This window comes from Eriocheir sinensis, chromosome 8 (assembly GCF_024679095.1).
Source record: "Eriocheir sinensis breed Jianghai 21 chromosome 8, ASM2467909v1, whole genome shotgun sequence".
NCBI lineage: Eukaryota > Metazoa > Arthropoda > Malacostraca > Decapoda > Varunidae > Eriocheir > Eriocheir sinensis.
The window spans coordinates 8683765-8700614 of NC_066516.1; the positions used below are offsets into that span (position 1 = coordinate 8683765).

At 45.9% G+C, this 16850-nt stretch overlaps 1 protein-coding gene across 1 annotated transcript in view; it reads left to right on the forward strand.

The window, feature by feature from the left end:
* The first annotated feature begins 697 nt into the window (after nt 1–697).
* Nucleotides 698–16850, forward strand: part of LOC126995458 (uncharacterized) — a 122233-nt gene continuing 106080 nt past the window's right edge. The window contains exon 1 of the mRNA XM_050855014.1: nt 698–3414. Coding sequence (XP_050710971.1) covers nt 2067–3414 — 1348 coding nt within the window. The 5' untranslated portion in view covers nt 698–2066. The remainder of the gene's footprint in view (nt 3415–16850) is intronic.

Consider the following 16850-nt stretch of genomic DNA (forward strand, 5'->3'; position numbering starts at 1 on the left):
GGTGCCATGAACGGGAAAATCACCCATGAAAACCCACTTCATCTCTCTGTGGGTCTGGAAAATAGTCGTAATGGGAACCCGATACCTTTAAGAACATGAACCTAAGAGTGAGCGAGAGCGAGAGTGAGAGGGGGACGTGTGAAGAATGACAAGTAAAGGGAGGAAGAAGGCAAGGAGGGAAGGAGGGATGGATATAAGGAAAGTGGGAAAAAATCTTGTGGTTTGATAAGATTAGTGAAGGATCTTGTGTGGAGAAGAGATAGATGCGATATGTACTGATTTTGGTGAGTAACATGAGAAGATAACAGGAAAAAGAAAGAAAAGAAACAGAGGATGAGGGAGGATCTCGGAGCAGGGGTATGAGATCTGAATCCAATGAGTTACATGTTGTGTTTGTGTGGAGTCTGATGAGTCCACAAGAAACATCGAGAGTAAACCTGTACAGCTTACCTCACCCCTGATTACTGCTCTCTCTCTCTCTCTCTCTCTCTCTCTCTCTCTCTCTCTCTCTCTCTCTCTCTCTCTCTCTCTCTCTCTCTCTCTCTCTCTCTCTCTCTCTCTCTCAAACAAAACAAAAATGAGTAAATAAATAAGCAGTTTCAAAAACAATTTAAATTATCTTAAACAAAATGACAAAGTAATGAGTATACCTGAAAGCCATTATAAACCGACAGAGCAACATAAAACAAGGCCCTCCAGCATGTGTTTCCAGGAGTGTCGTGACGCCACAACGCAGTACGTAACACCGAGACGCGGAACAAAGGCTCCACTGCCCAACAAGTTGACACACGCCGCGCCTCACACCTACCCCCTTGCGCACCGAGTTACTCAGGGTCACCTGGTCTCTAGTGCCCTGACCTTGCTCGCTGCACCACGCGAAGGTCACCAGCAGTGTCACCGCCCACGCCACCTCCTCCTCCTCCTCTCCCTCCTCCGCCATGACGTCATAGGCAAGGCACGGCAGCAGCAGCAGCAGGCCGGTGCGAGGCGCTGGAGGGGCGTGGTGTGGGCTGGCCTTGAAAAATCTCCGGCCGGCGACGCAGAAGGAAATATTTACGGAATCCAGGCCGCTGGAAGATGCTCCCGGCGGGCCAAGTCGCTCCGCCCCGCCGGCATTCCAAGAGGCTGACTTAACTCAGGGAGGCGAGGCAGCGCAACGGCCGTTGGAGCTCACAGTGATGTGGCGAAGGCCGGGGAGCACACGCCGCCGCGAGTAAGGTCAGGCGAGGTCCCCGACCCACCGCGACTGTCCGCGTCCCGTTAAGACCCAGTGACATAACATGACGGAGACCTCGGCTCCCGACGCAGTCATTTCCGGTTGTACTGCTCGCTGTGCTCACCAGCCGCTGTTTCCGGCGAGTGAGTCTCCACGACACAGGTGTGAGGCAATGGTGAGTAATAGGGATGAGTGAGTGTGTGGGTGAGTAAGAGGAGGCCTCAGTTAGTGGCTGAGGCTGGGAGCGTGAGGCCGTGGCGGAGCACGCTCGGACATGGCGCCACACGCTGCCGCCCGTCCAGAGTCCTGCTGCTGACGGGGCGCCGCCGCAGTGATCGTCGGGACCCCGCTCGCTACGCTCCGTCTTCTGCCCAGTGTTGCGTGTGTTGACGCGCCGCCGCGAGTGATGAGGGTGATGACAGTGACCGAGCTTTTTTGCGAGTCAGCGTGCCCAGTGTTGCATTGGGGCGGAAAAAGTGTACTCACACACACTGAGAAAGATTTTTTTCGCTCGCGCTTGAGCAGAGATCCATGGTGACAGTGTGTTCGTACATCACGTGAGTTTCAGTGGGAACTGATGGCTTACGCGCCGCCGCCACGTGCTCTGCCAGTGCGTGGCCCTCGTGATAAGTGAAGCCACAGGACCGTAAAGCAACGCAGGTGAGAGGAGCGGCGAACGTACGAACCCCCTCCTGGTCTGCCGCCCTCTGCTGCCTTCAGCCTCGCTAGGCCGTGTGAGTCAGGTACTTCTCGCTGTCAAGCGCGCGTGGGCGTGGGGTGTACGCGTTGGAGGGGCCTCCCCGACCCGCATCAGAGCTGTACCCGGGGCCAAGTGTGACCAGCAGGCAGGATGACCGTCGCTGTGGCCGCTTCACTGACCGACCTGCCGCTCTCCCTTGCCCTATTACTCGGCATGGATGACACCCCCGACGCCCCGATGCGTCACCCTCACCCTCCCCCCTACACTCCTCGGACAACGGCCACCGCCACCACCCATGTGCCGCAGATGCTACACACCCTAAACACCCCCACGCACTCTCCAAGGACGACCAGCGACCCCCTCACTCAGCAAACTCTCCCTAGAACAACGTTTGACACCAGCATCTCCCATCACCAGCCCTCCACCTCTTTTGAAAGTAACCCAGTGGCCAGCGACCCCTTGGGTTCCTCCTGGGAAGGGGTTTCTCCTGACCCTTCTCTCACACCCTCGCTCAGTTTATACGGGTCCCCCAGCCTCCCAATCCCCTCTCCCCACCCAAGCTTGGCGCCAGCGGTCACCACATACCCAAGTCACACAGAAGGAGTCTCACACAGTGTCAGCGTAACTCTAGCCGAGTTAACGTTGGCCACTTCACAAAGTGTTCAGACTCAGAGCGATTACAGCAGCGCCTACACCGAGGCTGGCTACTGCCAAGTAGCAAGCCCCTCGCTAGCCCTGCTGGTGGGCGAAGACCAGCAAGGCTCCACCGACTGGTCCACCATCAGCGGCGCCACTGTGGGTCTGGAAGGATGGGGCGTGGATCCGCAGCCCCCCGTATGGCCCACCCCTGTAACCAATGTCACTGCACCCAGTGACCCCGGAACGACGTGGGTGTGGCCCAGCCAGTCCGCGGAGCCTGACAACCTCTGGCACCTTCAGGCACCGCCCGTGTGTTCGCCTCCTCGAGAGCACGCCGCCCTTAGCCCTGCTAGTAGAGAAGTTTCTTTGGGGTTCCTACACGGTAATGGCGCTCCCCACGGCCGACGCTCTGCTTCCCGCTCGCCACTCAGCCCACCGGGTGCTGCCTCAACCCCCTCACCCCGAGGGGACCTCCCGCCCCGCTCTCCGCTCGCCCTACCATGCTCGCCACAAGACACGCGTTCAGCTGCTGCAGACCGGCGCCGCTGGAGAAGACGACAGCACCAACAACAGCAAGACCAGCAAAAATTTCAGCAGAAGGGTGATGAGGAGGGTGTGTGGTGGGGGTGTGGCAGCGGGCGGCGGTGGTCGGGGCAGCCCCGCCGCTCACACAGTCTGGTCCCCATGGAGAGTGCGGGAGGAGCGCGGCCGGTGGAGAGTGGAGCCCCCAGCCCCTCTAAATGTAGTTCCCCCGGTGACCACACCCCACACGCTGCAGAGCAACATACGTCACGAGACGAAGGTCAAGACGACGACGAGGACGACGATACAGAGCCGAGCCGAGTCTGCGTCCCGCCAGGTGAGTCACTACAGTTTGAACAGTTTGAACTGCGCGCGCAGATCCCGCTGTGCTGGCGAGCAGCGGCGCTATACCGACGGCGGCGGGATTCAGGCGCCCGTGGCACCGTGCCTGAACGGAGTCCCTGAGGGTGACAGGGATGCCTGAGCCCCAGGTGGAGCGCCACGTGCTCGGGTGCGTAGCGCCACGGCGGGCAGGCTGTGGTGGCTGGACTGGCCCCGCCCACAGGCCGCCCCGCCACGCCCTCCAGCCTAGCCATCTTATCAGAAGCTTCACATATTCTCGTGTTCCAATCGGCGTGGCTGCAGCCTCGGCCTCACGTGGTGCTTGCGGCGGAGTACACGGCGGGGCGCACTTCCTGCATGCACTGCACTGGCGGATGCTGTCTGCCCAGAGACCGTTGGTTAGCTTCCAGGAATCGAGGCGGCATGTGTGGAGGGTCAGAGGGGGGTGGGGGTGGGGGGAGGGTTGAGAGGAAAGGATAGGAGGGGGAGGGAAGGGCTGTTTGGCTGCCGAGGATTATGATTCTTGAGTACTGAGTTGAAAGATGCATTGCCGCCGTCACGGGGTTGCGTGTCACGAAGTATGTCATGTGCCCGGCGGCAGCGGCGATGGTAAAACTATTTATAGACGTAGTACTTTCCCTCCGGCTGACTGGCGGCAATCTTCGTTGTTGATTTTTTTCCCTTTCATGTTTGGTGAATACTAGGAGGGAATGATAAGGAGACGACTGCAAGCTTGAAGCCTGTGGAGATGGTAGTGCACACGGAAGTGGCGATGACTGCTGGTGTGGCTAGGAATGGTTGCGGTGGTGGTGGTGGTGATGGGTGGTGGTGGTGCTTCGCGGCGACGGTACTCTGAACTATGCATCTTATGCTGGCGGCGGTGGTCTGAATGCTTTTCGCGGCACGAAAGTAACTGCATGAAGCTGCCCCAGCCATGCACGGCGGGCCGAGGGTTGCCTAGGCTCGCTCCTCCCGGGGCGGCGGTCGTTACGATGACGCGTCGTTACCGTCATTATGCTTGTGGCCAGTGTGGCAGCCGCCGCCATGACGACCTGTTGAACCTGTCACGTATATGTGTGTGTGTGTGTGTGTGTGTGTGTGTGTGTGTTCATGACGTGGAGGGTGAGGTATGGTGGAGAAGGGGAAGAGTGTGGCGGAGTGTGGGAGTGTGTGGGAGGGGTGAGGGAGGGCTGCATCTTACCCACCGGAACTGTACAAGACGGGCGAGTGGCCGGAGGGGCGAATGGGGCCCGGCAGGGATTGGGGGCCGGCAGGGGATATTGGGTTTGAGTGTTTAGGAATCAATCCATGTGAAATAGGCAAGACGTACTAGGTGGCTATAAGAGCACTCAGAGCAAGTTCTTAATAAGAGAAGCACAAATACAAGAACCCTGAGCTATATACTTTTAGGAGGATCAAGTATACAGTGTGTATGGGAAGCGAGGATCAACTTAGCATCGAAGGGGATGTGTTGGGGCCCGAATAAGGGTCCAGGGGCCCGCGGGGAGGCTAACGGGAAGGTGAGTAATTCTTTCGGACTTCACCAATGACGAAACCTGAGGGAGAGGGACCAGAGACACTCCGGGAACAGCCTGGGCCCAGTTACCCTCCGTCTAGGTGCAGCCTCAACACAGGTGCGCTAAAAGGTGTACGGGCAAGCGTGTGTTGGTATTGTGAAGGCGTCGAAGAAAGTGTGTCTGTGTATCCGAGAGGCAAAGTAAGCGTCGCGGCGGCTTTCTACTCTATATGTAGAGTGAATCACACCCTGTAAGAGATTCTCCGAAGAGTGTACGGGTGTTGGTGACTCAGAGCGAACCTTCAACCAGAGCATCTTTCCTCCACCACTTCTCTCTCACTCTCCAGCGTCCTCGCATTTCACCCCCTGGGCTGTGTATCACAAGGGCGCTGGGTGCGTCCCTCCACCGCAGGTTCGCCGTCGCCGCCACATAGACCGTCGCATCGCTCTCACTGTGCCGTCAGCTGCTTGCGAAAGACGTGTGTGTGCCTGACAATTGTTTTCTGAAGTCTTTCTGTCGCGGGGGTGAGTAGAAGTAAATTGCATTTACAAAAGCACACAAAAATTATGTTTGCCAGTGAGGTACAAAATATATTTGTGGCTAAAGAAATAACAATTAAAATTACAATTAAACCTGTTAGCGAATGGAATTAAATTCATTGTAAAAGAAAAAATAATAAATAAAAATTCCAACTACACATAAAGAAAATAAAGACTAAAGTCCCACTGAAAGTGAAACAAAAATATAGAATAAAAAATCTCACTAAACGTAAAAATAAATAAATAAAACCTGTCGCCGCAGAAAAAAAAAATCAACAGGAAATGTGAAAGAAGTTCAACACCAACAAAATTAATGATGAAAAAAATATAGATGCCTGGAGAAGCAGCACTGGGGAAATTTTTATCTTGTCGAAAAATAGATGATAAACTGTGCACTTAGTAAAAGAAATAGCACTGAAATCCTAAATGAGAACCTGCTAAAGGATATTAAAATTGAGAAATGTAAAGCAACAGCATCTCTAGGAAAAGAGAGAGAGGGGATATGAAGATTTGAAGCTTGCAACAGGATACCACCACAACCACCACCACTACAGCCACCATCACCACCACCACCACCACCACTAGAGTCAGCACCATCGCCGCCACCACTACCATCGGCGTCACCACCACAGCCACAACCACTACCACGTCCACTAAGCTGCTCCGCCGCCTCTAGTGCCTGCAGGTGAAGGGTTGCGGCGGGTCTGTTTGTTGTGTCCAGAAGACTTGTCCCTTGTTCTGTAACTCTCCTGCCTCCCTCGCAGCGTCCGCCCCGTGTGAGCTGTTCCCTTTGCAGCGCTGTTTTAATGTCTTTTTATGGCCAATGATAACGATATCATAATTATAATCAGCATCAGTAGAAGTACTAACTAGATGAAAATAATTACTAATGAGTGCCCCCCAAAAAATACCCAATATATTTCTATTTTCATATTGTATAACCAGTAATTTAATAGCGCGATGTTTATTAATTTAATATGGTTGTACATGCCAATTTTATACATCTAAGTCGAATGTTTCTATGAATGTTTCAGAATCAATGTTCTTTGCCTGTTTAACCTTAACTTGTGACAATGATTTTTAATATCAGTCTGAGCTACATCATTATACCGCACATGAATGATGAGTATACCGAAGATCATCAATCTAGGCCGAATGCGTCTCGTGCAGGAGTCATTACGATATAAAAAAAAAACTAACAACGCTGAAAATGATAACGCTTCCTCTGTCGCGGCAATGACAACAAGAAAACCGATGATAGCGAAAACAACAACAACAACAACAACAACAACAACAACAACAACAACAACAACAACAACAACAACAACAACAATAATAATAATAATAATAATAATGATAGTTATATTAATGATAATAATAATGATATTAATAATAGCGTTTTCAATGATAATAATAAAAACATTTACTATTATCATTACCGTAATTATTATTATTATTATTATTATTATTATTATTATTATTATTATTATTATTATTATTATTATTATTATTATTATTATTATTATTATTATTATTATTATTATTATTATTATTATTATTATTATTATTATTATTATTATTATTATTATTATTATTATTTTTATTTTTATTATTATAATCATTCTTATTATTATCATCATCATAATCACTACCACCATCGTTACATTATCAACGATGACAATAATACTTTTGTTATTCTAGTGAAATATATTGATAACATTATTACAAATGATTATCATCATCAGTGTAATCATTATTGTAATAGTTTCAAAAACTTTTCTTAACTCTATTATTGTATTTACTATTCTTATAGTTATTATCACACATAGCACTTTTATTGCTCATACTATCAATTACTGTGATGACTGATATCATCATGACATAAATAAATACAATAAGATACAAAAAAAAAACATAGTAAGGCCAATAACAATAATGAAAGCAACGATAACTTCCGAACACCGAGGTCCCCGGCGAGACAAATGTGTCGAGTTTTTGAACACCTGTTGGCTTCATTCTTTGGGATCATATGCAATTTTTTTTAAGCATCTCTCTCTCTCTCTCTCTCTCTCTCTCTAGCTTTTCACTAATGATTTATGTCTCATGAACCTATTTCACGACCTCAAAGAGAGAGAGAGAGAGAGAGAGAGAGAGAGAATGTGTGTGTGTGTAGCAGTGGGCGCAGAGGATCAGGAAAAATGAGAGGGAATGAGGGAAGACGGCAAGGAGGAGGAGGAGGGAAGGAAGGTTACGGGGATGTTGGTGGCTTGAGGGTGAAGAGGATTATGCCTCCGCCTGCTCCTCCTCCTCCTCCTCCTCCTCGTCTTTTATCACCAGTACCACCATTACCACTACTACCACCACCATCATCTCCTCTGTTCCTCCTCCTCGTTTACTACTCCCGCCGACTTCACTACACTACCTCCTCCTCCTCCTCCTCCTCCTCCTGGTTATATAATTTCAACAGCTTTTTGCTTGCTCAGTCGGGGACCCAGACTAAGCAGAGAGTGGCATCCTCCTCCTCCTCCTCCTTCTTCTCCCCCTCCCCCTCCTCCTCCTCCTCCTCCTCCTCCTCCTCCAAGTACTCTTTCACTACATAGTCTAAGAGTCAATAATTTCACTCTCACACACACACACACACACACACACACACACACACACACACACACACACACACACACACACACATACTTTTCTTCAATATCAATACCATATACAAGGAAATGGGTCTTGGATGGGAAGGGTATCGCGTGTGTCTGTCTGTGCGTGCGTGTGTGTGCTTGTGTGATTTTCCGTTCTTTTTTTTTTCTTCGTCTCGTTATTCTTTTTTTTTGCCTGTCTGTCTCCGGGACGCACTCAAGCACCCTCTTCTCTATCATTAAGTGCGACCGGAGTAGTGGTGGTGGTGGCTGTCCCTCTCGCTGCTTTCCTCTTCTTTTTTGTACTTTTTTTTCGTGTTCCTACTTGCTTGCTTTTCCTCCTTCTTCGTCTGCCTTCTCTCTTTTTTCTCTTCTTTTTCCTTTGTTTTCGCTGTCTGCTTCCTTTGCTTTCCTGTATTTCTACTTGCTCCGTCTAATTGTCTCTTTTTCTTCTTTTCTTTCCCGTGGTTTTATTCTTTGCTTTCTCTGCTTTCCTATATTTTTCCTTGAACCATCTGCTTTCTCGTTTTTCTCTTCTTTTTCCTTTGTTCTCGCTGTCTGCTTCCTTTGCTTTCCTGTATTTCTATTGCTCCGTCTAATTTTCTCTTTTTCTTCTTTTCTTTCCCGTGCTCTTACTCTTTGCTTTCTCTGCTTTCCAATATTTTTTTTCCTAGATCCATCTGCTTTCTCATTTTTCTTTTCTTTTTTCCTTGTTCCTGGTTGCTGGTTCCTCTGCTTTCCTTGGCTCTTATTCGTCTGCTCGCTTTATTTTTCTTAACTTTTTCTTGTGTTCCTGCTTCATGCTTTCTCTGCCTTCCCCTCGTCTTTATCTGCTCCTTCGTCTGCTTTCTCTTTTTCTATTATATTTTTTTCTGTGTTCCTGCATGTTTCTCTCTTTTGGTTTCCTCTTTTCCTGCTTCCTCCTCTCTCTGCTTTCTTTTGCCTTTGCCTCTTTTCCTCTTCCTCCCAACCCTTCCCTTCCTGTCCTTTTTTCCCACTATCTCTGTTGCCGCTGTTCTTCCTCCCTCCATAACCGTTTCCTCCACCGCTGTTTCCCTTCGTCCTCTGTTTATCCTTGCCTTTCCTTCACCCCGGTTTCCTCTACCACTGTTTCCTCTTCCTCCGTTGAGTCTATCCCTCCTTCTCTCCACATTTGTTTCCTTCTTTTTTTTCTTTCCTTCCCTTCCCCCTGGTTGTTTTCCTCTTCTTCCTCTTTTTCCTCTCTTATTCTGGCTACATTTTATCTCCTCTCCACCACGTGCATCTGTCTCTCTCTCTCTCTCTCTCTCTCTCTCTCTCTCTCTCTCTCTCTCTCTCTCTCTCTCTCTCTCTCTCTCTCTCTCCCCGTCTTTGCTTTCATTCGTTACGTCAAGAGGCAAAAAACAGTGAGAGAGAGAGAGAGAGAGAGAGAGAGAGAGAGAGAGAGAGAGAGAGAGAGAGAGAAAGTTAAATAATTATAAAGAAGGAAAGAGGAGATGAGAGAGACCAAGAGACGGGAAAACAGAAATAACAGAGAAATGGAGAAGATAATTATACACAAATGGGGGGGAGAGAGAGAGAGAGAGAGAGAGAGAGAGAGAGAGAGAGAGAGAGAGAGAGAGAGAGAGAGAGAATGATGATGGTGATGATGGGAAGGAAAACTATGGAAAATTTGACGAGAGGGAAAAAAATACACACAAAAATATTAATGAGTCATACGATAGGTCTGCAGGAAAAAAAATAGTGATATGTTACTTTTTAATATGGAGGAAAGGGATAGATATATGGAAGTAAAGAAAAGAGGGGAAACAGAGCCAAAATAATGCAAGAACAGGACGAAGGGAATGATGAAAAAAAAAATCACAATAAGAAACATAGGTTGAAGAAACATGCTATTAAAATTCAAGATACACATGACGATAAAATTAAGTAAACTGCTACATTAAAATAAAAAGGCAGATAACAAATAATCTAAACAATTCCTCTTTTTTAGATTACGAATATATCGACGAACAGAGAAAGAGAGGGTTATGATAGCACTCTCATGATAACGGGAAAGCCCAAAGCGATGAGCGAACACGGCCATTACTCTCAGGGAATGTATATGTCGAGGACCCACTTTTTTGGGTGTGTGTGTGTGTCGTGTGTCATGTGTGTGTGTGTGTGTGTGTGTGTGTGTGTGTGTGTGTGTGTGTGTGTGTGTGTGTGTGTGTGTGTGAGGCAAAGGCAAAGGAAAGCAGAGGGAGGATGAAGCAGAAAAAGAGGAAACCAAAATAGAGAAACAAGCGTGAACACAGAAAAAATATATATAATAGAAAAAGAGAAAGCAGACGAAGGAGCGAATAAACTCAAGTGTGTGTGTGTGTGTGTGTGTGTGTGTGTGTGTGTGTGTGTGTGTGTGTGTGTGTGTGTGTGTGTGCCGACAAAAAATACCGACGCTGCTGATACGAACCACTCCAAAGAATCATTCTCAGCTTACGAAAGGATAAAAATATTGAATTTCCAACTTATTAATAGAAAAAAAGGATAAACAGCTGGTCTTCGTGATGAGAATATAAACAAATACACACTTCATACGTTTATACCTTTTTATCATAATCCAAACTTATCAAAATCGTCTACATGAAAAAATAATAATTAATACACCAATACAAATATACTGAATTAAAACTTTAAGGGTTTATGCCTCTAAATCATGGTAAAGTTAGGGGCATACGCTATAGTTCCTCGTGGCCTCGGTGCTCATATCCGACCCATTCGCCCTTGAGCCTGTGGTGGGTGCATGAGAACCATCTACCCCGCGACGTAGACTAATTAAGACACGTTCAATATATAGCCAATTAAAGAATGATAAAGCAGTGTACCTCATGACCTCTCCACACACACACACACACACACACACACACACACACACACACACACCTCCCATTCCCCCCTCACCCACTACCGCCAATTTAGACACACGCGCCAGGGTCAAGTTTAAAAGCCGTCTGGACCTATTGATTCGCGGCCGCTCCACGCACGAGACATAAACACACGTTGCGGAAAAGGTACGAGCGAGGGGGGGGGATAGGGAGGCGAAGGGAGGAAAGGAGGGAGGGAAGGGGCGAAGGGAGAGAGGGAGGAAAAACAGAATGAAGGGAGACTGAGTTGCATGACTGTAAAAAAGGTGAAGGGGAGAGAAGGGAGGAAAGGAGGGAGGGCGGAAGGAAAGGCAGAATGAAGGGAGAGACGGAAGTTACATGACTGTCAAAAAAAGATGGAGAGGAGGAAAGGCGGGAGGGAAGAGGCGAAGGGAAAGAGGGAGGAAAGAACGGACACTGAGTTGCATGATGGTGGAAAAGTTTAAGGGAACCAAGGGAAGTAGGAAAGGGGAGAAGGGAGAGAGAGAGAGAGAGAGGAAGGAAAGACAGAATGAAAGGAGAGACTGAGTTGCATGACTGTTGACAAAAATAGGGAGGGGAAGGAAGGTGGGAAGAGGCAGAGGGAGGAAGGGAGGAAAGAAAGAATGGAGAGACAGGAGTTGCATGAGGCGGGGGAAAGATGGAGGGAAAGGAGGAAAGAAAGAGACATGAGGGGAAAGACTGAGTTGCATGATTGTTGGGAAGATGGAGGGGAGGAGAGGAGGAATCGGGCAGAGGGAGAGAGGAAGGGAAGACGGCAAGGAGAGAAAGGAGTTGTATGACGCGTAAAAGAAGAAGGGACTCTAAAGGGGCTAAGAAAAAGGAGAGGAAGGAATGATAGAATAAAGAAAGATACAAAAGTGGCATGATAAGAGAATGAAGGAGATGGGAAAATGTAACAAGGGGTGACATTGAAGGTAAAATGACGAAGGGATAAGGTAGAGGGGGAACATAATGAAGGGGAAGGAAAGAATGAGGAAGGGAGGGAGAACATTTGTATGAATAAGGAGGCGACAGGAAATAAGAAGTGGATAGTAAAACAAACAGAAGCGACTCAAATTGGAGAGGCGGAGCGGGTAGGGTAATGAAGTACCATATTAATCTATAATGCAACGGCCAGCCGGTAGGGCGAGGGGAATATTAATAGGGGAAATGAAATATATCCTTGCGTGATCGCCCTCCTTGTCTGCCTTCGATCCCCTTCACCCCCTCACCTAAATTTCACTCCCCTTTCCGAGAACTGATTTTGCCTCCCTCCCGTTTTGCGCCCCCTCCTCGTCTCACCATTCACGACAGCCGCTCGTGCCGCCTCGTCGCAGTGGCGTCTGGCCGGTCATGAACGGCTACACACGTAGAACTAAGGAAAATATAATTATATAAAAAAATATATCGATGACGAAATAAAATATATGTCAATCGAGAGGTGAAGATTTTCAATTTTCAAACGTATATTCGGAATAATGTGAAACTTAAACTGGAAAACAAATCTAGAACTTTTACATTCACAAGTCATCTAAAAAAACAATGTATCCTCCGGTTTATCGCTTTTGTTTTTAAGCACAGAGTAAATGTATAGACGAGACATTTCCAAGCACACAATATAATGAGCGCCATCCTCAACACGCACTAAGCCCCCACCCCAAAAAAAACAGCGGCGAGGTCACGGGGTACGAGCGGCAAGCAACTGTTGCTCTGCCGCAGAGGGGGCCCGGCGCGGCGCCCCCCACGGCCCCGCGGCCAAGGATCGCCATCCACCGTGTTAGTGCGTACGTCTGAACGGCTCAACACTCTACTGAAAGGAACTGAAAAACTGGATAGGAATAAAAATATGGAAAATCCCTTGTTTTGTGTGGGGGACAAATACTTCATATTTAGATAAAAATAATTAGATATTACGAATGAAAATATTAATATCTCATTATTTTTTATATATTTATCAATCATCTATCTATCTAAATATCTACCTAGCTCTTTATCTTCCTACCTAGAAATCAACCTATATTATCTATATTATTTATATATCTATCTATATGTCAGGAAGTGTGGCAAAAATCGAGGGGGTTGGAGGAGGGATCCTTCCGAGGTAACCTAAGAGGTGAAGAGCGAAGCAAAGTCATCATCTGAAGGAGCGTTGGCAGAATCCTCGTACGGGTCTGGAGAAAAATAAATGTGCGTAAAGTACTATTGTCAGTAAAAATAACTATCAACCACAACAATATTAAAAGCAATTGTAACAGGACCGCAATAAACATTGATAGTAATATTAATAATAAAAATAATTATAACGGTAATGATAATGGAAGAACATTTCGACAAATTGGGTGAAGGAGGAGGAAGGAAGCACGGTGTATTGAGTCAGGAATAAACTCACCTCAGTACACCCGTGTCTCCTTCCTCCTCCTCCACTCAGTAATGATAAGGTTAATGACAGTCTCCTCTCTAGATACCAATGAACTGGATATGCTCTAACAGGAGTGAAAAGTCAAGGATGATGAGACAGGGTTTATAGAGTTTAGTGAAAGGGTGTGGCGGTGAATTGACGGAATATATAAGATAAAGAGGTATACGGGAAGGTTGTATAAGAGACAGCGAGCGTCCAAACAAGGTGTGGATGAAGTAGGGTGTGTACAGGAAGGGTGTAGCGTTGGCAGGGTGTGTACAGGATCTGAGGGAGGCAGGAGATGTACAGAAAGGGTGCGACTGACGCGACTCATGACTACAAAGTGTTTATTTGCCCGGAAATATCTAGGTTGTTAACACACACACACACACACACACACACACACACACACACACACACACACACACATATGTACAATCTCTCTCTCTCTCTCTCTCTCTCTCTCTCTCTCTCTCTCTCTCTCTCTCTCTCTCTCTCTCTCTCTCTCTCTCTCTCTCTCTCTCTCTCTCTCAGTCATATTTTACTCACACCGGTCTCAAACTTTTGCTTACTCGCCTATCCTTTCTGTCTCGATTAAGTGTCAGGAAAAAAAAAAAAGGAAGAAAAAGCAGAAATATCAGAAAATTCCAACAATAAGCAAAACGAATGTGAACACTAAATTATAAGCCTGAGAAATAAAACGCCAATAAAGTGTTGAAATTGTGGTTTACTTATATATACAAATGTTTGCGATAAGAAAAAAAAATAGTAGAGGAAAATTTAACAACACAAAACTACTGAAATTATTTGTCTTGTGTAATGGAGTGGCAGTGTTTACCCTTTTATTTGCGTTAGAGATAAAGAACTCCGAGTTTTTATTTATGGTATTTTTCTTATTTACAACTAATTCGTCAGCGATCGGTGTATAAATATATAAAAATAAAATAATGCGCTAAAAAAAAACCAGCCGACGTATTTTCATTCAACTATTTAGACTCAAGGAAGAAGATGAAGGAAGACGATGACGAGGAGGAGGAGGAGGAGGAGGAGGAGGAGGAGGAGGAGGAGGAGGGAGACAGCAGAAGGAGGGGGAGGAGGAGGAGGAGGATGAAGAGGGAGACAGCAGAAGAAGGAGGGGGAGGAGGAGGAGGAGGAGGATGAAGAGGGAGACAGCAGAAGAAGGAGGGGGAGGAGGAGGAGGAGGAGGAGGAGGATGAAGAGGGAGACAGCAGAAGAAGGAGGAGGAGGAGGAGGAGGAGGAGGACAATGGCTGCCGTAACTCTTCCTACTTCAGTGTCGCTCCATCTCCGCGGCACTCCCTTCTCCTCCACCACCTTCTCCCCCTCCTTCCTCTTCCTCCTACTCCATTGTGGCGCAGATGCATCCTGGGCAAGGGGGGCGTGAGGGCGGGGCAGGACAGAGAGCGGGGGCTGAAGGGGCAGCTGGTGGGGCAGGGACAGGAGGCTTTAGCGGGGTCGGGAAAGGAGGGTGGTGGTCGGTTGGTCGGTCGGTCAGCCAGGCGCCATCTTAGCTCACACCAAAACAAGACTGTGACTCTCTCTCTCTCTCTCTCTCTCTCTCTCTCTCTCTCTCTCTCTCTCTCTCTCTCTCTCTCTCTCTCTTCCGGCAAAATTTCCAGTCTTTTCGCGTTAAAATATGAATGCAATTATATATATCGAGATTAATTTACTCCGAAAATCTACATCTATATATTTTTCTGTCGCTCATAAAGTAGCGTTCGGAGGCTAGTCAGTTCGCCACTATCGTCATTTTCGCTCTTGGTTTAATAATGTTGCTGTGATTATTTATTAAGCCGGCATGAACGGGTCTTAATCTTACCGGTGAAGTGCCGAAGAAAGTGTTTATAAGCGCGAGAGGAAGAGGGAGAGGAGGAAGAAGTAGGAAGGCCGCGGCGTAGTTAATTCTACGCCGCGGCGGAAAGAAGATTAACAACAAAAGTGATTGTATAAAGAAAAAAAAAGACAATTAGCCACCTGGAATAAAATCTAGAATAATATGAACCTATTTGCGGAGTAAAATCATCAATATAAAGAAGACAAAAATAATACGACGATGCTCAGTCAGAAACATTATGAAAAAGATAAAATCATATGCAAAAATATGTTTACTTGATCTAAACAAGAAAAAAAATCTACAGTAAACTCCCCCGTATTTCCTAGACTAATTTTATGTCGGGGAAGCTAAGTTGCAATATTTTGAATTATTTAAAAACGCTAATAATAAAAAGATAAGAAGAAGAATAGCTAATAATTGTGTTGTTACTGGTATTATTACCGTTTATATTTCTTCTTGTTCTTGTTCTTCTTGTTCTTGTTCTCGTTCTTCTTCTTCTTCTTCTTCTTCTTCTTCTTGAAATGAAACTATTATTATTATTATTATTATTATTATTATTATTATTATTATTATTATTATTATTATTATTATTATTATTATTATTATTATCCCGGTAGCAGCGAAGGGCCAAATTTGTGGCTTTACCGTGTACCAGCGATGGGCCAAATTTCTGCCCTGATATAAACCTCCCAAGATAGATGATGCATAAACTGATCACAAATGCTTTGATATATATTATGAAATGGTTTGCGTGAGTGATGATTCTTTCTCATTATTCTGCTTAGAGGAGCCTTTAACCTAACCTAACCTAACCTGACCTGACCCCCGCAGCTACCTGGTTATTATTATCATCATCTTTATCATTAATATACTACCATCATTTTTATTATACTTGGGAGAATTTTCCTTCTTGTATGACAAGAAGTTTTCATATTCATATATTATTTTTTTTCTGTCCACTCAAATAGGCAAGGGCAACAAAGAAAAAAATAACGCCGCAAAAGATCGACATTTTTTTGTTTTTGTTTAGTCCTGTGAAGAATTAATGTTGTGGCAATAAACAAAACAAAAATATTGTCAAAACATACAATGTAACCAATTACTACATTCTCTTGTCCGAAAGACTAATAGCATGATTGATCATGAAAATAAAAGAGAAAAAGAGAAAAATATCCTGTCGACGATTTGTAAAATTAAAGTAAAACAAAATTTGGTGAAGAATACAATAGCGATTAAGAACAAACAGACCGTGAAGCAATGGAGGTAAATATACTCACCGCAGAATAAAAGTGAACAATAACAAGATCATAAATGTGACTGACTCCTGAAAACATAATAATGATAGTGGTAGCTGTAGTAGTAGTAAAAGTAGTAGTAGTAGTAGTAGTAGTAGTAGTAGCTGTAGTAGTAGCTGTAGTAGTAGTAGTAGTAGTAGTAGTAGTAGTAGTGATGGTGGTGGTAATAGTAATGGTAGTGATAGTAAAAATAACAAATAATGAATAATAATAATAACAACAACAACAACAACAACAACAACAAAAGCAATAATAGCGACAGTAAAGACAATCAGCAAGAACCATAACACACTCAACACAAAAAAAGAAAAATTTGCACACAAAT